The 21422-nt window shown below is 35.7% G+C and overlaps 1 protein-coding gene across 4 annotated transcripts in view; it reads right to left on the bottom strand.

Annotated features, from left to right (window-relative positions):
• The window catches only part of LOC121410172, a 67249-nt gene that overhangs the window by 14487 nt on the left and 31340 nt on the right, over positions 1-21422 (bottom strand). For all 4 annotated transcript variants that reach the window (XR_005969279.1, XM_041602076.1, XM_041602077.1 and 1 more), the window contains exons 8-13: positions 18918-19014; positions 17707-17862; positions 14414-14508; positions 4909-4992; positions 4289-4392; positions 1182-1294 (exon numbers count right to left, since the gene is read on the bottom strand). Coding sequence is in view for 3 of the 4 variants with exons in the window: in XM_041602076.1 (XP_041458010.1) it covers positions 1182-1294; positions 4289-4392; positions 4909-4992; positions 14414-14508; positions 17707-17862; positions 18918-19014 (649 nt within the window). In the remaining variant the exon portion in view is untranslated. The remainder of the gene's footprint in view (positions 1-1181; positions 1295-4288; positions 4393-4908; positions 4993-14413; positions 14509-17706; positions 17863-18917; positions 19015-21422) is intronic.

A 21422-nucleotide genomic window follows, 5' to 3' on the forward strand; every position in this document is an offset into this window, starting at 1 on the left:
ATTTTATGAATTATTAAATTGAACTTTAATGCATGAGTGAACACAAATTACACGGAGAGAGGGGTTGCTAAATGTTCTGTTGACCTTTATCCCAGCAACGTACATCACCTACCTAAGTCATATTACCCCCTCTTCTCCTGACTGTCATGAACACATTGTTGAGATCCACATGATAAAGACAAAATGCTGCACTAAACATTGCAATTCATGATCACTCATGTATTAAATTTCAATTTAATAACGCATTAAATTTTCACAAACAACAAACTGATCACAACTGATCTTTAATTCACCAAATAACCCTCAACTTTGCAAGTACCCAAAAAACAAACAAACCTGAAAGAAATTGGAAGGCTAATTCCGGCCCACCCTAATTTTCATACCCTTTGTTTAAGTGGGCAGTGCTTGCTCGTGCATGAATGGCTTTTCAACTTTTTGGTGTCATTTGAAAGTTGACTTGACTGGCTTTCCATATCTAAAAGTCTTTTTCCCCAAAAGTGCTACATTTTTAACTGGCAGCCATTTCAAAATTGTATAGTTTTTTTGGGGGACGCCCTGTATAGATACAGTTTGCATTTGCTTTACATCATGATATCAGGATTGTAGCATATTATCAGAGTCCTAGCTATAGACCTATCTTGGAAAGAAAATATATTCCATGGTATCTCATTTCTTTACATGCTATAGGGGTGAAGTGATTCCCCTAAAAGCTCTTTTCTTTATTGAACAAATTGCATGATGGTTACTTAAAGTTATAAAGCATACACAGATGACTTGCATGCATGTTCGCTTTATCAAAAACACTGATTTTCAAGAAAAAGGGTGGTTTTCAAAGACTGGTCAATGGTCAATCGCAGGGTCAAACGTATCTAGGGTATGTTATTTTTCCCCAAAAACCTTTTTTTTTAAGACTAGCCAAATGTGTTTAGGGTAATTTTTTTTCCCAAGCTTTATACCCGAGGTCGTATTTTGGCGACTTGTTTAGGGGCCAAAATCTGTAAATAAAGCCCGCGAAAAACTTGTTTAGGGGGTTATTTTGCACACAGAGAAAAACTTGTTTAGGGGGTGTTTGGAAATTCCTTGGTCACGCGTGTGTACAGCAATATATTTGACTGCCCCCCCCCCCCCCCCCGGATATAATTAACATAAGGTATTTACAATGACATTGAACAAATTTTTACCTCAACTTCATACTTCTCTTGGATGGCACTGTAAACATCAACAAGGTTGTCTATCTCTGCAACTGCTTCATCTGGTTTTGTATGAATACCACCTATTATAAACTCCTTCACATCTAGAGAAAATGCATGAATGAATAACAAAAATTATTGTAATATCATACATTGCAAAGTGCAGTAGTGTATAAAAGTTCTTATACTCAAAGATACTGCACTATACCACCTATTATAAACTCCTTCAAAGCTATTTATGTTTACAACAAAGAGAAAGACGGGGGAAAAATTACCCATTTTTTTCATTGAATGAAATGAAAATCAATATAACCTATGAAAATTATACATCATAAAACATAGTAGACTGTATTAGATAGCCAATACAGATAGCTAAGCGCGATTGGTCCATGGCGCGTCACGTGATATGATCGAAATCAGTGTATTTTCCCAGCCGGTCCTCCTTCGATTAATATATTGACCAACTGATCTATGAATATATTTTTGTACGTGTATGGCGTCCTCTTGTGGATTAGATTTTACCAGCTACACGCAAATAAAAAATATATATTTTTTTAAACAAGTGCACACCTATTTACCAATAATGCATATAGCTTTTCCATTCATTTTAAAAGAGGATAAAAGAGCCGCGACCGGAGATCTAACCCCGGACTTTCCATGTATAGCCAGGCACCTTAGACCACTCGGCCACGGCACCTCCACTATGTAGGACTAAACTAGCGATCGTTTGCAATCGATCAACACTCAATATCAATTGGTATCAATTGATTTTAGAACCGGACCGCAGAATTTAAGCGAAAGAAAACGTAGGATAGGAGCCTAGTATGAGTTAGGTTTAACATTAACGTTAGATCTAACGTTAGGCCTTCTTCAATTACTAAAATGGAGCCTAGATTTGTGTAGACAGTAATAAGGTAGACCTTCTAACTGTCATTTCGGAGGCCCCTATGGAGATTTATTTAACGAAATAACGATTTCTGGATATTTATTGGTGAGCGGAGCCAACGTTGTTTTAGAACAAGCATAACATTAGTTTTAAAACTATTGGTCCTGGATTTGGCCTAACGTCAAAGATTTGTGGTGATGTCTGATGAGCAATGAATAAGATCAGCTTAAAGTATTGGATGATAAAATTGGGTAATAGTAGATCTAGATCTATATTTAGGCCTAGATCTAGACTCTAGATCTAACGTTAGGGCCTAATGTTAGATCTAACTTTTGTTATAAGTTAGGTCTAACATTTTAACGTGTTAAGTTAGCCTAGATCTAACGTTAGATCTAGGCTAACTTAGAGAAATCTAATGACAAAGTTAAATCTTGCTAACGACAACGTGAGTTAGATCTAGGCCTAACGAGTAACATTAGTACTAGCGAGTCATTAGGCTTAGTTAGATTATATTTTCCCTCAGCGAACCCCTCGGGAAATTATAAATCCGGCGGTAGAAAGAATGTTTATATAACACACCCCATCAGTCAATATCTGTATAATAAGGTCTGTTCACCCATAGATATTGTGTATAAATGGACAATATTATACCATTAATAGTCATGTGGTTTTATATGAATATCACCTATTATAAAACCCATTAAATATATGAATATTTCCGACATAGCAACACACAAATACAACACAAGGCAAAAGTGATTTTGTGTCTCGCCCACATATAAAAATAACCAGAAATATTGTGATTCGCGAAGGCATGCAACAGAATTGTATCAAAACTTCATTGTAATATGACTGGGATGGAATAACACTTGACTTAAGAGCCTTGCACGTAAACTTTCATGTTGACCTGAAAATGACCTTTGACCTTATCATGTGACCTCCGACTGCAGCATAACATGCAGGTCCCCCAAGTCCATCTACCATCCAAGTTTGGTTGAAAAGCACCTTACGGTTGCAGAGCTAGGTAAGGTTGACCTGAAAATGACCTTTGGCCTTATCGTGTGACCTACGACTGCAGCATAACATGCAGGTCCCCCAAGTCTACCCACCATCCAAGTTTGGTTGAAAAGTGACTTACGGTTGCAGAGTTAGGTGTCATAAGAGAGTCTTGCATGTAAACTTTAACGTTGACCTGAAAATGACCTTTGACCTTACCATGTGACCTCTTACTGCAGCCTAACATGCAGGTCCCCCAAGTCCATCTACCATCCAAGTTTGGTTGAAAAGCGACATACTGTTGCGGAGTTAGGTGTCATAGGAGTCTTGCATGTTAACTTTAACATTGACCTGAAAATGACCTTTGACCTTACCATGTGACCTTCAACTGCAGCATAACATGCAGGTCCCCCAAGTCCATCTATCATACAAGTTTGGTAAAAAAGTGACTAATGGTTGCGGAGTTAGGTGTCATAAGAGAGTCTTGCATGTAAACTTTAATGTTGACCTGAAAATGACCTTTGACCTTACCATGTGACCTCCGCCTACACCAAAATCAATAGGCTTCTTTGCTATACCATATTTGACCTTCATACCAAATTTGAAGACAATCGGAGAAGAAATGCAGCTGATAGAGCGATATTGTATCTGTTCGGGGGATACAATAAGACATGAATAATACGCCTGCTTGTTACGCGGAAAATTGATTTATTGGTCAAGCAAGAAAAGGGGAAGGTGGCAACTTCACCTTTGACCTTATTTCAAAATCAATAGAATTCCTGGAATCTATGCTAGTTCATACACACCAAATTATATGAGCCTAGCTTAAGTTAAACTAAAGTTATCGCATTTACAAGGACTTCAGAAGGGTAAGATGAAAACATGCCAGTGTGACCTTGACCTTTGGACCTCAAAATCTATAGGCTTCTTGGGATTCATGCTAGTATCATACATACCAAATTATATGAGCCTAGGTTAGTTCATCTAAAGTTATCGCATTTACAAGGAAAAGTTAACGGACGGACAGATGGATGGTCACCAAGCATGATACCATAATGCGTCCCGTCTAGGACGGGTGTATAAAAAAATGATTCAAATAATAAAGAACAAGCTGGAGTGAGTTAAACCCACTTTAAATTCCCAAATAAAGAATTTTTTTGAATTTTATGGTATATTGTAATTACAATGACCAGTAGGCCTATTCTATTAAACTTACAAGTTGTTGGTGATTTGAAGTAAGCAATATAGGGCTCCCTCTGAAATACATCTCCTTGTGTTTCTTCAAACACATAACTTGTAACGAGCTCCAGCTTACTTGGTCTGTTAAATACAAAGACATCATTAAATTATGCAAAATATTGTGTGAGCAAATTAATGGATTATAATCTCTAATTGATCAATGATACAATGAATAGATGGATATATGGATACAGATATTAAGTATCTAACCATAGTAATGGAATAACCAGAAAATTTTACCATTTTCACCGAACAAGAAAGTCTTAAATATCAAACATGCATGTCACCCTGACAAACATCGTACAATTCCTATTTGTATAATATCAATTCAATCCAATCCAAGGATTTGGGTATGTTAATGATTGTCAACATGATTTGTGTTTTTACCATGAATATGAAGTACGATCCAATTCGTCTTTATTTTGCTTTCATGTACACCAGAGCTTGCAAAATGCCTCTAACATTCAGTAAACATTTTTAGGTTCCAAGCCAATTTGTTGTTCCTTTCACTGGCTTCAATTTTTAATTGGCTTATCTTATATCTATTCAATTCATGATATCAAAGTATACCTTTTATTTATATCAATATAATAATACCTGTAAAAGTATGCATACTGCTCTTTACTGCTTGATCTTCCAAGTCGCTCACTGATCACATACTGGAATGGATCTTCATTGTTTCTAGAAAAAAAAACAGAAACAGAAAACTGTACATTATAAAGTGAACATTATGTTACATATGACTCCATACATTATCACATCACCAATAAATATCATATATTATCAAATTTGTGTATTGTTTCCATTTAACCCTAAATCTCTAGGGATACGGGGGGGGGGGCATGTGCCCCCCCATCGGCTGACCGGAAAAAAAAAAAATGGGGAAAAAGAGAAAAAGAGGGAGACAGGAAGATAAACGTAGTGGGAAAGAAGAAATTATTATTTATAATGTTATATTATAATTATGTTATATTACATAAGAAACATTTTTTATCATAACTTTGTAAAATATAATAATTTGCTCAGGGCCTATGTCTTCATTAATTGTTCCTGGTGCTCGCATTGTCTGTTTAACGAGATATATAATCCTGTTGTACTAAAACCTCCCGTTTTCAAGTCGATATACACCAAATATATTTCCTCGCACTTCAAGTTATTATTGTTTTAAGAAGTGACATATGCTTCTTTTTCATGACTACTTAAAGTGATTATCCCATGTTTAGGTCTTAATATAAAACATTTCTTGTTCGTGATTACATTCGCATTAGTGGATTGGTGAGATATGTCTGCTCTCGATAAATTCCTAAAATCAGTTCTTAAAATGTCAATTTTTCTGAATATCAAAAATTTTCAGCTCGCGCTTCGCGTTCGCATCATTTGGTTAGTGAAATACGTATATATGGTCTTTATGAATTCCTACAAACAATTTTAGAATGCCCCTCACTTCACGTCGGAATCATCTAAATTTTCAGCTAGCGCTTCGCGCTCACAATATCTGATTAGTGAGATGCGTAAGATAATAATGATTACAATGACTACTGGCAAAAAGTGCTTCATGTTTTCAGCTGTAATTCTAACGAAATCAGCAAGCGCTTGGCACTCGCATTACATTACTATAGTGAGATATGTATACTCTTAATGGATTCCTAAATAATTGTCCTTAAAATATTCCTGTATGGGGTCAATATATACAAACATTTCCGCTCGAGCTTTGTGCTCGCATCATTTGGTTAGAGGAATACGTATGGTTTCATGAATTCCTACAAACAAGCCTTAAAATGCCCCTCTTCAGGTCTCAATTTCCTAAATATTCAGCTCGCACTTTGCGCTCACAATATTTGATTAGTGAGATGCGTATGTTGATTACAATGTCTACAAGTGCTTCATGTGTTTAAATGTAATTCTAACAAAATCAGCAAGCTCTTGGTACTCGCATTAGATGAATATGGTGAGATATGTATACTCTTAATTGATTCCTAAAATATAATCCTTGAAATCTCTGTTTGGGGTCAATATATACAAAAAATTTCAGCTCGCGCATCGCGCTCGCATTGTTAGCGAGACAGGTACGTATCATAATTACAAAAAAATGATTGTAATATCCCTTTTTAGGTCTGAATGTCAACAATTTTCAGCTCGCGCTTCGCGCTTGCATTATTTGACCAGTGAAAGACATATCCGTTAAATATTATCCTTAAAATTAGGTCAGTATATATACCTGGCAACTGAGCGCGCTCACTAAGTGACTAAAATTTTTTGCTGGTGCGCCCCCAATGCGGTGACCCACGGTACGCCACTGCGGGGGGTCGGGGTGGGGGGGTTGGGCCATTATGCCCCCCCTTAAGATCTCAGCCACGGATTGCGCGATCACAACAAAAATTTGCATGATGGTAGAGAATGACGTAATCTACGCAGTTGCATTGGTAAATATCACTGAATTCATATATTTTTTATTTTTTTATGAATTAATTATGCTAATTTATTCATGAAATCATACTTTTTGCTCTGATTCACTAAATAAAGCTCCTACAATGCTATTTTTGGGTGAAAATATTCTTTATAGCATTCCTAACAATTGAGCAATTTTTGAGCAATTTGGGTCTGACATGCACTTACATAATGTTGCATAATGTCGTAATCGCGTAACTGGTGTCACAAATTTGGTCTCAAAATTTGTGCGAGACTTGAAATTAAAAAGTCAGTGAGCAGCGAAGTCAAAAAACTTTGCGTGGCAGATATAGAACAAAAATTGTCAAGGGGGGGCCATTATGCCCCCCCCCCCAGGAGAAGGGTTAAAGTTCACAATTTTTTAAGACCCCATAGTACCTCATGAAAAATTGCTACATATTGAAATAATATCATTATTATTATAAATAACTGTAAATAGTTTGAATATCACAAGGCTCTTGACACTCCAACAAATACTTTGACAGAACATATTAACAAGTGGAGCACCTCTTGCAGTCTCACCTGCATCCCACGATTCAATATAGCAGCAGTGCTGACTTTGAAAACTATTATAAAATAATTATTCACAAAAACACCATTCATATGAGACAATACTACGTTCATTGACAATAAATGACATTTGACCTTGATCATGTGACCTAAGACTTGTCAGTGACACTTGATTACCCCTATATCCACATTTTATAAACTACATCTATAAATAATTGCTAGAGGGTATTCATTTGTCTTGCAATCTACTATGGTCAACAAGGAAATTCGTGATCACTCTTGCAAAAAGTGTTCACTGGCTTTCTAGGAAATTCGTGATCACTCTCACAAAAAGTGTTCACTAGCTTACAAGTTCACGAGCTTTTGAGTGCCGCTGCAACTCTTTATCAAGTGACGAAAATTGTCCGATATCGTACTCTATTTATACTAATCTCCAAGACCGTACGCACAAACGCGAAAAAAATAGGTGGGCACTGATCCGTTCTGTGATTGGTCAGGAGTTATGCAAATAAGCCGGGGGTATATGCAAATACGCCGTGTGTCGGCAATATGCAAATGAGACCAAAATTGGCGGGCTCGCTAGTTTCCCGTGGGCGGGGGTTGACTAGCTGAGCGGTCCCTCGATCGGGGCCGGGAATGATCGGGTCGGCGTGCACTGCCAGGTTAGGGGGTATTGTGCTGTCGGATGGTTCACATCCAGAAATCGGGGATGTCGATCCCGCTGTCTCTGTTGAAGTTGTTAGGACAAAGACGTATACTAATAGCCTCCTTAATCCTGCATGTATACCAATGTCTTTCTTTGGCAATGCAATGTACACCCTCCCAATCTGGGTGGTGTTGCTTCTCCCAAGCATGTACATCTATAAACTTGGAAAGTTATGACAGCAATCTAATAATTACCTCCAAAATGGCCAAAGTTCAATGACCTTAAATGACCTTTGACTTTGGTCAGGTGACCTGAAATTCGCATGAGATATTCAGTTATACTTGATTGCTCTTATCGTTGCACGCACCACGAACCGTCCTCTCTGCGCACTTCGATGTGAAAGTTAGTTTGGCAGAAAACGCATTTAAAGAAAAGCTTTTTTAAAACCAGCAATAAGTGCACCTACAAGGAGAGCAAATTATTCACCAGTGTTTTCGTTAAAAAGTTCTGGTTCCAAAGTTTCATCCCGTAACTTTATATTTTCTTGAAGTTAATTATTTACGCCACAGTGGGCATCGTAACAGAGAGGACGGTTCATGGAATAGATACAGTGCGCTATTCTCGCCTCGCAATTTCACCACAAACCATCCGCTCTGTTACGATGCCCACTGTAGCGTAAATAATTCACTTCAAGAAAATATAAAGATACGGGATGCAACCTTGGAATCCGAACTATCGAACCAAGACGCCGGTAAATAATTTGCTCTCCTTGTAGGTGCACTTATTGCTGGTTTTAGAAAAGCTTTCCTTTAAATGCGTTTTCTGCTAAATTAACTTTCGCATCGAAGTGCGCAGAGAAGGACGGTTCGTGCGACATTATGTCCAAGTTTTATGAACTAGACCAATACACTTACAGAGTTATGATGGTATTTCAACAAATATCCCCAACATGGCTGAAGTTTATTGACCTTAAATGACCTTTGAACTTAGTCATCTGACTAGAAACTTGCACAGGATGTTCAATGATACTTGATTACTCCTATGTCCAAGTTTCATGAATCAGATCCATAAACTTTTAAATTTATGATGGTAATTCAACAAATACCCCCAACATGGCCAAAGTTCATTTATCTTGTCATGTGACCTGAAAGATTTGGATAATTAATGAGCTTCGGTGCGGGGAGAAGTATGTTCTGAGAAGTATGTTCTGATTTTACTCTGTTTATGTAGAAATTTGAGTAACCAGGTGTATAACCAACTCTAGGAATACCGGTATACATGTGACCAGTGGAATCGACGAAAAGGTGGATTCTGAAGCGATTTTAATGTTGTAATTTTAATAAGCGATCATGGTCGTTACACGGCGTTCAGAACAAGTAGACTCAACGGATAATCCAGCCGCACCCATAGGGCTCGACTCGGGTAAACCAGAAGGTCTAGGTGAGAGGGCACAACAAAAGGCAACCACTAAAAGCCAAAGGATTGATGAACTTAATTCTATTGTGGAGGCTATTGTGCAAGCATTCAGTGACAAACGACTTGTAGAAGAGCGATTAGCTCCCGCTCTGGGACCTGTGCTAGCCCCTGCTTTGCATAGCTGTTTCATGATGGAGCTCCAGAAGAGAGATACCAAAATTCAGCAACTGGAATCAAAGTTATTGAAAGCCGAAGCCCGTGTAGAAGACCTTGAACAGTATTCAAGAAGAAACTGCCTCGTCATACATGGAATCAAAGAGAATATCAACGAGGATACCGACCAAATCATCAGCAAACTTGCTAAGGAGAAACTCGACGTCGACATCACTCCGGACAACATCGACCGATCACATCGAATAGGAGTCCGCGGAAGAGTTGATAAAAATGGACATCCAATCCATCGACCCATCATTGCAAAGTTTACAACATATGGACCAAGATCGCGTATCTACGAGGCAAGATCAAAGCTCAAATCAACCAACATTTACATCCATGAGAATCTGACTAGTGAAAGACAAAAGCTGCTGAGGAAGGTGAAAGAGAAGTACCCTACCCCGAACAAAATTTGGACTCAAGATGGAAAGATCAAAGTGAAAACGACATCAAACAACAAGATAGTAATATCATCTGAATCTGATTGGGAAAAACATAAACAGAGCACCTGAAAGTACATGTGAACTCTACACAATAGTTACTAGGAACGCTCAAGTTGTCGGCACTATAAGAACATGAAGAATGTAAACAAACCGGCGTCTGCATTGTAAGTTTCGTAATCTACATCTCTTTTGAACTCTTGAACTAGTGCGTTTCCACATTTCTATGTGTATTATGTAACCTTATTTGTGTATGTGTTTGTTATGAAGTGCAATGTATGTTTCAAAACACTAAGAAGGAATCAAGAGCACGTTGTGTGTGATTGTGGTGACAAATGCCATAAAAGATGCTCTAATACAACCCACTTGCAAAATAAGTGGTCATGTTATCAATGTATTGCAAATGAAATGCCTTTTAATCAGATTCTTGATGATGATGAATTTAAAATGTCCATTGATGCGTTCTTTAATCAAGACTGTAACGTAAATAACATTCCAATGCTGTGTTCTAAAGTTTTCAATGGTTTTAATGAAATCGATGATGGTCCACCTGATTTGTTTTTCCCTTCATCCAATTCTTACTTCAGCGACACGTTTAAGAATAAATTGGATTCCTTTAACGCCTACGATAAGAACGTTCTTTCAATGTTCCATTTAAATTGTCGCAGTTTGGCCTCTAATTTCATGAGCCTACAAGATTATATTCATACTCTAAAACATAAATTCTCCATATATGCTTTTTCAGAAACATGGTTCAAAGATAATGTTCCATCAATGTACAACATGGCAGGATATTCATTATTACACAAATCCAGAGGAAATAGAGTAGGTGGGGGAGTATGTTTATATGTTAAATCAAACTTGAATTTTAAACAACGGTTAGATATTTCTTTTGGAAATAGTAATATAGACTCATTATTTATAGAACTGCAGTTTAATTCCCATAAAAATGTGATTGTGGGTGTGGTGTATAAGGCCCCAAATTCTGATTCAAAGTCTTTTAATGAACTTTTAGAAAAATGTTTATCAACTGTTTCCAATGAAGATAAGTATTGCTATATACTTGGTGATTTCAATTTTGATATTTTGCAACATTCCTCACATTTACCAACGAGTGATTTTTTAAGTTCTATGTACTCAAATGGTTTTCAGCCACTGATAACCAAACCTACACATATCTCTAATTCATCTTGTACCTGTATCGATAATATATTTACAAATGTCTTAGACAAGTCAATTCTTCCAGGAATACTCTATTGTGATATCTCAGACCATCTACCCGTATTTCAATTAACCGATTTTGTCACTTTACACACTAATCCTATCTCACATTCTTCTGTTAACCAATCAATCTTTTCAAGAGTAAACTTCGAAGATATTTCTTAGGACCTATGTTCAAATAATTGGGTGTGTGTAAAAAGGTGTGGCGACGCCAATTCAGCATACAACGCATTTGCGTACACTTTATCTGAAGTTTGTAATAGACATGCTGATACGCGTGAACGCCCCAAACGTAAAAACAAGGACATTCCTACGAAACCGTGGATCACCGAGGGAATTTTGTGTTCTATCAATAAAAAAACAGAGACTATTCCGGAAGTATTTAAAGAACCCATCATCTAAAAATGAGATATATTATAAAAAATATCGAAATAAATTGAATTATATTATAAAGATTTAAAAAAGAAAACACTATGCACAACTTCTAGAAAAGAACAAGTCGAATCTTTCGAAAACTTGGCAAACTATCAATGATATACTTGGAAGGAAAAGAAAACCCAAGTTACCAAGCTATATTCTGAAAGATGATAAGAAAATATATGATGAACATGAAATAGCAAATGCATTTAATTCACATTTCACCAATATTGGTGCATCCCTTGCTAATGATGTTCAATCAACAACAAAACATTTTTCTGACTATCTGGATCCACAGGTTTCTAAATCCTTGTTTTTTGCGCCAACCACTGAATACGAAATAATACAGATTGTTAAAAAATTGAAAATCAGTTCTTCGTGTGGTCATGATGATATAAGTACGAATTTTGTGAAAAAAATTATATATTGTATATCTAAACCCCTTGAATACATTTGTAACTTGTCAATGTGTACAGGCATCGTTCCAGATAGTCTTAAAATAGCTAAAATAATTCCAATATATAAAAAGAATGATTCTTACTTAATCCAAAATTACCGGCCAATATCTCTTTTACCAACTTTTTCGAAAATTTTAGAACGCATCATATTTAAAAGGCTTTATAGTCACTTAAGCGAAAATAATATTCTTACCAAGTATCAGTTTGGGTTCAGACCCAACCACTCTACTGAATTTGCTTTACTTCATGCAATAGAACATATTACATCATGTTTAGATAAAAGAGAGTTTACGTTAGGGATATATATCGATCTAAGTAAGGCATTTGACACTTTAAATCATAAAATCATGTTGCATAAATTAAATCACTATGACGTGCGTGGAATACCGCACGACTGGTTTGTTAATTATTTTTCTAATAGAAAACAATTTACAAGCTATAAAGGAGTTAAATCTGAAACCATGCCAGTGACCTGTGGAATTGCGCAAGGTAGTATTATTGGTCCCTTGCTTTTCCTTATATATGTGAATGATATATTAAATACTTCAAAAATATTACATTTCATTCTGTATGCACATGATACTAACATATTTATTTCACATTCTGATAAAACACAACTTCAAAATTATGCAAACACTGAATTAAAAAAGGTTTCTACCTGGTTCAAAGCAAATAAACTTTTTCTTAACACTGATAAGACCAAATACATGTTTTTCTGTACTAATCGCAGTTATCGATCTCAGTTAAATTTTTCAATAAAACTAGACAATGATGCAATTGACAGGGTAAATACTATTAACTTTTTAGGCATACACATAGATGACAAGCTCTCTTGGGTTAACCATATAGATCACATCCATGGAAAAGTTAGTATGTGCGTTGGTATGTTATATAAATTACGTAATATGCTCCCACTTAAAACCCTCTTTACTTTGTATAATGCCATTATCTTGCCCCATTTGGATTATTGTAGTCTTGTCTGGGGAGGGGCCAGCTCATGTCATTTAAACAGATTGATTGTACTTCAAAAGAAAGCAATTCGTCTATGTTCTAACACGCATTATCTTGCCCATACTCCACCTCTATTTAAAACGTTCAACACTGCCAATTTAACTGACACTATAAAAATAAAGGCAGCACTTTTTATGTTCCGATATATGAATAACTTGTTACCGGCTATTTTCAATAATTATTTTCTTACGGTTGATAAAAAACATAGTGTTAATACAAGACAGAGAAACAATATATTTGTGCCATATTCACGCTTAAAACTGCGACAGACGAACTCTATTAAACACAAAGGGGCTCAATTTTGGAACAGTCTTAACCCACTACTTAAAAGAATGACCACCGTTACCTCATTTAAGGCTAAAATTAAACAGTATCTTCTTGCCACTTACAAGTGATTCCTTTAAATTGAACCAAAATTAAACAAACAGTCATATGATATATTTTGTTTTGTCTTGTTTTGTCATGTATTGTAAATATTGTAACTTGTTTCATGTATTATTTCAATTGCTATTTCCTATGTATTTTATTCCTACTATAATTTATTTGCTGTATTTGTATCACTGTAATCTATTTGTCATGGATCCCCCTGCTTTTCAAGCCTCTGGCTTTTCTAGGGTGTTTGATCCTCACATTTTACAATGTACATATCTACTCATGTGATTTTTTACCTAATAAATAAATTGAATTGAATTGAACTCGCACAGGATGTTCAGTGATACTTGATTACTCTTAAGTCCAAGATTTATGTACTAGACCAATAAACTTTCAAAGTTATGATGGTAATTCAACAAATACCCCCAATTTGGCGAAAGCTCTTTGACCTTGATCATGTACGTGACCTGAAACTCGCACAGGATGTTCAGTGATACTTGATTATTCTTATGTCCAAGTTTCATGAATCAGATCCATAAACTTTTAAAGTTATGAACCAGTAATTCAACAAATACCCCCAATTTGGCCAAAGTTCATTGACCCTAGTTTCATGAACTAGGTCCATATATTTTTTTAAGTTATGCTGTCATGTCAAAACCTTAACATTAGGTTAAGATTTTGATGTTGATTCCCCAACATGGTTCATTGACCCTAAATGACCTTTAACCTAGGTCATGTGACCTGAAACTCAAGCAAGATGTTCAGTAATACTTGATTAACCCTATGACCCAAGTTTCATTAACTAAAGTCCATATATTTTCTAAGTTATGCTGTCATTTAAAAAACTTTGATTTGATGTTCACGCAGCCACCTTCGGAAGAGTAGAGCCTATAGTCTCACTCTGCTATGCAGGTGAGACCAGAAAACATGATAAAGTATTTAATACAAACCTGTTGACCAAATCTTGAAGCTCTCTTACTGCTGGTTCATTTGCCCTTGAATCACGTATCTCCTGGATCAAGATCAGGTCATAACGATTCAAAATCTACCGAGGAGAGAAAGAGATATATGTGTAAATGAAGGATTGAAGTACAAATTGTGAAATAATACATACATATCAGGCTTTGAGAAAGTATAGTAGTATACAAACATACCAGGCTTTGAGTAAGTATAGTGGGAATTATTTTCAGAGGTTGGACTGGCATTACTAGTAATTTGGCCAGTACAACTGAGGATAGATAATTCCCTCTATACTTTTGAAATAAAGGCCTGGTATATTTGTTTTATATCCTACATTTAATAAGGCATATAAAACAATAGTCTATCTACTCTTGTACACGTAGATCATCTTTTCTTAAACGCGCTGAGCAGACTAATCTATTTTCCCAAAACCACGCACTCAGCGAAATGCGGATTTGTGCCTGCGCCGTCCCTTCACGGGACTTGCCCGGTAGATTCAACTCGCTGACCGGTGTGCCGAGATTGCATGATCTGTGTCAATGATGGAATAGTTGACTATTCCATCATTGACGTCATGGAATAGCACATTTTCTTCGGTGGGCATTTCATTTCCGACATAATCGCAAAATAGTGAAAATATGTTTGGTCACATGATGCTATTCAAACCAATCAACATACGCGATTTAATTCATGTAGGATATAATGGGAATTATATCCTACATAAATCATATGAATGATGTTTACACATCATCTAACTTAAAAGTAGGATATAAAACAAATATATCATGCCTTTAATTTGAAAGTATAGAGGGAATTATTCATCCTCCTTTCATGAATAATTATTATTAATATTATTTATTTGGACATAAAAAACATACAAAAATTGTACAATGTAATTACATAAATACAATATGGATAAAGTAGAAATGAAAGAAAAGAAGAAAAGAGTAAGAAAACTGTTTTTCCATGGGCCAGGGCTCACAAAAGTAAAATTCAGTACTATTGCCCAGAGGCATGCAAGCCCTCATGGAAAAACAGTTGAGAGAATAGTGCACATTCAATATATAAAATTTCACATTATTAAAATTCAAATAAAAAACATTGACAAACATTATTGAAAAAAAGAATGTAACGCCAGGCAAGAGAAAAGAAATAAGAGGGGTATTGGGAAGAATTTGAATACCCATGCCGGACAGATTAAAGAAATGCTTAACATAACATAGAACAAAAATAACTTAGATTTGTGTGAGGTACTAGAGCCTGAAAAGCAACAATGAAATAAGATAAGGAGGAATGCCCTAAACAACAGCAAGAGCATGCCTCCACATTCCTATTAACGACATGTGTACTCGCCAGGCTCCAGCACCTAACACATACAATCATAGAGACAACAAATAGTAAAATTACAGGAAACTTGCCTCCTTGAGATTAAACCTTTATGCTCATGAATAGGTATCTGTTTAGGCCTTTTATGATTCAGCAATATATATCATATACATATATATACATGTATATATTTTGATGATGAAAGTGAAGACTTTACTACCATGAATATATATGATATATATTGCCGAACATCAAAATGAATATATATTGATTAACATCAAAATGCCTAAACAGATACCTATTCATGAGCATAAAGGTTTAATCTTTTATTTGTGAACTGATTAAGCTTAATTTCTTTTCATGTGCTTGCATACTGTAACTTAAGATTGGAAGAAATCATGTAACTGGTAAACATTTTACTAACATGAATATCAGAGTGTGGGACTAGAGTGAAATTTCATGGTATCTTTGGAAGTTTTTAAAGGTGAAGAAATAAAATATCATCATTGATTTTAACATATTTTGTCAATATCATACCAATAATTAACATACACGAAAATCAAGATAAAAAATTAATTGTCCGGGGGGGTCAAACTCAAGGTCAAAGTTAAGGTCAAAGGTCATGACCTTATAAATTGTTCCAATACATTATTCGATGCATGTTTTGGATTCCTCTCTGAATTTCCTATCAAATAGTACCAGTTTCATGAAAATTGGTCAACACGTAACGACGCAGTGGCCATTGAAAGTTGAAGGTCACGCCCATTTTTGTCAAAACAAGGAGAAAAGGGCGGGCCGTAGCGCGAGAACCGACGGACCGATTGGACTAATTTTTTTTTTGTGCTTGGGCCATGGTGAATTTTATGTATACAAAATTACAACGAATTCTGAGACGGTCGGGTGCAACCACTGGGTGAATCCAGATGGAATGACCCTTTTGTGAAATGAAGTAAAACTTTAAAATGTGGTAACTTTCTTGTTTTACATCCGATTTTGATGAAATTTTCAGTGTCATGCTTGTTGAATTTTTCTCTTTTTATTCAAATCAGCTTTTTGTTGGGGTGGACTTGTCCTTTACGAGAAAATATTGAACATGAGCATGCACAGATCTCCCGATGAAAGTATATCGAAAAATATACAGAGCTGGAAGAAAACTATAAGGAACTATTAGCAGCAATGTTTTTCCTATTGAAAATATACTTAGTCACATGATCCCGAACTGACCAGTCATTTATCTAGAATACTCATGAATATTCATAAGAGGAAAATAAATATATATTCAACATTCCATTTTAATATTCCAATTGTACATAATTTATATTCTTAAAGGGGAACTCTGGGCTAAAAGTAATCGTATCTAGATGATTAGAGAAAAATTCATCCAGCAACATACTGAATAAAATATAAAAATAATTGTACATTTATATTGCACAATTCTGTATGTATATACCCAAATGCGCATTACAGTAGTACCTTGGCTGTAGCAGTGCTGCCTACAGGCACTCTGGCATTTGCGGAATTTCTTCCTGCCAGGTATTCATTCTTCTCACCTGGTTTGAGTGCAGCACAATGTGAGTAAATTTCTTGCTGAAGGAAAACGCGCCATGGTCGGGGATCAAACTCACGTCCCTCAGATTGAAAGACGAGAATTTTAACCTATAGACCACAAAGCCCCCACCAAATATCAAAATCTGATGAGAGAAAACCAAGTTATTGAATTTTTATATTTAGCAATATTTTGTAAAAACAGTTATATGCGCACTGTTATGAATATCCAATAGGTGGGCTAATGATATGATTTCTCCATTTTCCTTTTTTTATGTTACTTTATAAAACAACAATGCCTAAAAAGAGGCCTAAAAATCAACAACATTCAAAGTAAAAAAAAACAAACCACTATTACAGATAACAGGGATCATTTAAAGTTGGCATACACAATTGTATCAAATGAACTCACCTTAGCTAAAATATCCATGACATTGTCTTTACCAGATTTAGTTACTCCAAAGATTTGAATATTGAAGGCTGCAATGTTCAATGAAGGATCACTATACTTAAACTGGGATGGTAATATAGAAACCTCAATAGGATAGTGATCACAAACAATCTCAACCTGTATAAACAAAAAAATCATTATCAACATATATCATAGATACTTTCAGTGACTAAATGATGTTTGAAGTTACACAGACGCTCCTTATGAAGAAGCTTTCAGTTTCATTCTGTCTGACTGTTTTTCAGTTTTTTTCATTCTATAAGCAGCGACACTTAACACTTGTGATATCTGCTAACACATAGTGTGGAGTAGTATAACTTCTACACTTCAACAACATTGACTTAAAAAAAAGGGAATCAGTTACATTTTATGAGATATTCTGTCAATCAAATGTAATCAATATTGTAACAATATGGATTAACTGAATGCAGATGAAATTTCTGCCTCCACCATTGCCAGATCTAAAATACAATACCAGCTAACTTCTACAATTTTGAAGGAATGACCTCTGTGACCTTCAACCTTTGCAATCTTAACCCCCAAATCTAATCAGATATTATCATATCTTACGAACAAGATAAGCTTGAAATGGATCCCTTACATAACTTTCCAGTAATTATGAGATTGAGATATATGTGTGTAATACTCCTCTAAGACATTTGACCCCGGAACCAATCAGATGAATCCTATATGCATACTTGGAAACAAGTTTGGAGTTGATCAATCAAATGCCTCTTTAGTTTATTGCAAGAAGAAAAAAAAACCTTACAGATGGACTGACGACCTGAAAACATGATTTCTGTGGCAAATATCCATGAAGGACAGAGGAATAAAAATAAAATTTAAAAATAACTAGCACTTCACAGTCATTGATTCACATGATAACTTCTTGGACAACTATACAGAAATATATAATGTATTCACTTTTGCATGGGATCCATCTTGTCTTACAGCTTACAATCTTAAAATCCTATCCAATCCAATACAAGAATATGTAGAGCTCTACTATCTTACACTCTAATAAACTCATGAAAATGAAAAAAAAAATAGTTTTAGTCATTGATTTTCCATCATTGAAATACAATGAATGGATATTGTGTTGATGAGTGAGAAGTTCTTTCATTAGTTAAGATAAGACTTCAAAATTTCACAAAAAGGGATGTTTGATGTACCTGTTCTTGTGTCAGATTATATTCAACATCGAATCTGAAGATTGAAGCAGAACATGGGAGAATAGAAGATTCCATACCAGCACCAGCTATCACAAATCTGAAAATAGATAATACTTCTCTCTCATGAACTTGGAAGACAAGGAAGCATGTAAAAGGCAGATTTGCACATACAGGATATCTATGTCTCTACATTCAACCAAGAATCTAGACAAACACCAAGGTTTCTTACTGAACTTATCGGTTTTACTTCAGATTTTCCAATTCTTATACGACCAATATCCAGTTTCATAACTTGTTGAGATGTTCCGACAATGAGAAATTCAGTTTTCATTTCATTCAGCATGAACTTATGATGAAACATCTCAACCAAAAATTTGTGCTATCAGTGATCATGTTGCCTTAACTTACCACTCCATCAATTGATAGGACAGTTTTCTATTCGCTCATGACAACGACAAGTCTACTAGATGGATTAGAAGGGCAGAATGGAACCCTCTTATTGTCACAAGAAAGTGCCAAGATTATTATTTAATATTGATAGTTGACAGATTTAACGTATTCGTAAATAAAACAACTAAAATTTATACCATTCAAACCTGTGAGTTTGCGCAGTTTTCCACCACCCTCTGACCTATGCGTGATGCTTTGTTTCTATCGCATGATTTCGTTTTTTGAAGCTTCGCATTGGCTATTGGTTTCGGCAATTTTCGTTTCTAATTTACATACCGCCGAAAACCGCACCCAACCTTAGGCATACCGACACTGCACCATTGATTTTGCTACACGAAGGACGTGTTTGTTTTGAGTTCTGCAGTCAACTCGTTATGGCAGGCGTTTTATTTGCAACTGGTTGTTTGTGTGTGAGGAGAAAATAAGGAAAGGCGAGAAGTGGAACCATGTTATTCTGATTTTCAGGTTTTGTCAAAAATTGCAGAGAATGGCAATTTTCCAGTGGTCAGGCCTCTCGATCTCCCTCCATGGTTGCTTTAGCTGCCCTGCACTTTGATTTGATTTGATATTAAGGATTCGGGATAACCCCCTCTTCCCCCATCTCTTCCGGAGTTTTAACTTTGAATGAAGTTCTACGAGAAAGTACACCCCTGTATCGAAAGCTTCAGTAACCTTCCGAGCCGTAAACGCCCTCTACAGTTGAAGCTTGATCGACGTTTCTACAGCAACGATCGTCCAACACAAGAAGGACTTTGATGCCGCAAGCGATTGTTCCACGCAAGGATTCTATGAATCAGATGTTTTCCCTCAGAGAACTTTCGCGAACATAAATAGGGAAGTTCCCTTTAATTAATTATATTAATCTGTCCCATTTATTCAATGTTATGCTTTTTCAGATGAAACTGTTTTTATATCTACACATTGCTACTTAAAGTGATGTATTCAACTCTCGAAGATCATGTAACAAAGAGTTTAATCCAATAATAAATATTTGAATTCTTTTATATTATTACTTGGCTGAACAGAATATTTTGTTTATGTCCCGTATAAGTATTTGTAAGGCCTAAATTTCCGCGACACTTATGAACAGAGACAATATGCTCTATCCTCCATGTACGATCCCATTCTAACGCTTGGTTGTGCTGCTGCAGCAACTACACAAGCTATGACAATGGTCTGACCTAAACTTGCAGCCTTTAGACACCTTACCAAACAAGAGGTAAATTTTCGTGATTTATTAAAAACAGCATGTTTCCCATACATGTATGTGACATCATATTTGTAAATAAAAGGAAAATAAGTGGATAAAGAGACATTCGGTAGTATTTTGATAGCCATCGTTTAGTTAAACCTGGGCTAACTTAGACAATACTTTTAAGCCAGTTGTTAGTGCCACTTCTTGACTTATTCACCAATTGAAAATTATTCTCATCCTGCTGCAAAAATTTCAAGAAAAAAGGAAATTTAGTTGTGAAATGGGAATAGGATACGGGGGGGGGGGGTATCCCTATTAATTTCCTGGGTATATACAACTTTGGTCTTAGACCAAATTTTACCAAAGTGGGCTAGCATATTAAATAGTACCAAACTATTTGACCCATTTAAAATGCAGGGTTAGCTGGCTTATTGCGGTGCTAAGAGCTGTAGTCTGAATCCACACCAAGCTAAGGAAAAGCAGGGCTAATTAAGCATTAGTCAAACACAAAGGTCACATGTTCATTATTATACATGCTCTGTGTGGCAAAACCATCAATATTCAATAGCTTCATATTTCAGATAGACCTTTGATGAACACTGTAGGTTTTATAATTTAGGAAGTGTAACAAAATATTCAGAAATATGCACTGTATTTACAAAATTTTGACAAGTGCAATCATGTGAGATTGCTCAACAAGTTCATACTGCACTCTTATGTGGTCAGTGACGACATGTACTATCCCCTTATATTTCAATTTTTATTGGGTCTTCCTTGGTGCCTGATAATACACATTTTTTCAGATTTCACAGCTTATTCATAGCTGACAATTTTTGAGATATCTAAACTAACGACCCATT

Source organism: Lytechinus variegatus, chromosome 3 (genome assembly GCF_018143015.1).
Source record: "Lytechinus variegatus isolate NC3 chromosome 3, Lvar_3.0, whole genome shotgun sequence".
Classification (NCBI taxonomy): Eukaryota; Metazoa; Echinodermata; class Echinoidea; order Temnopleuroida; family Toxopneustidae; genus Lytechinus; species Lytechinus variegatus.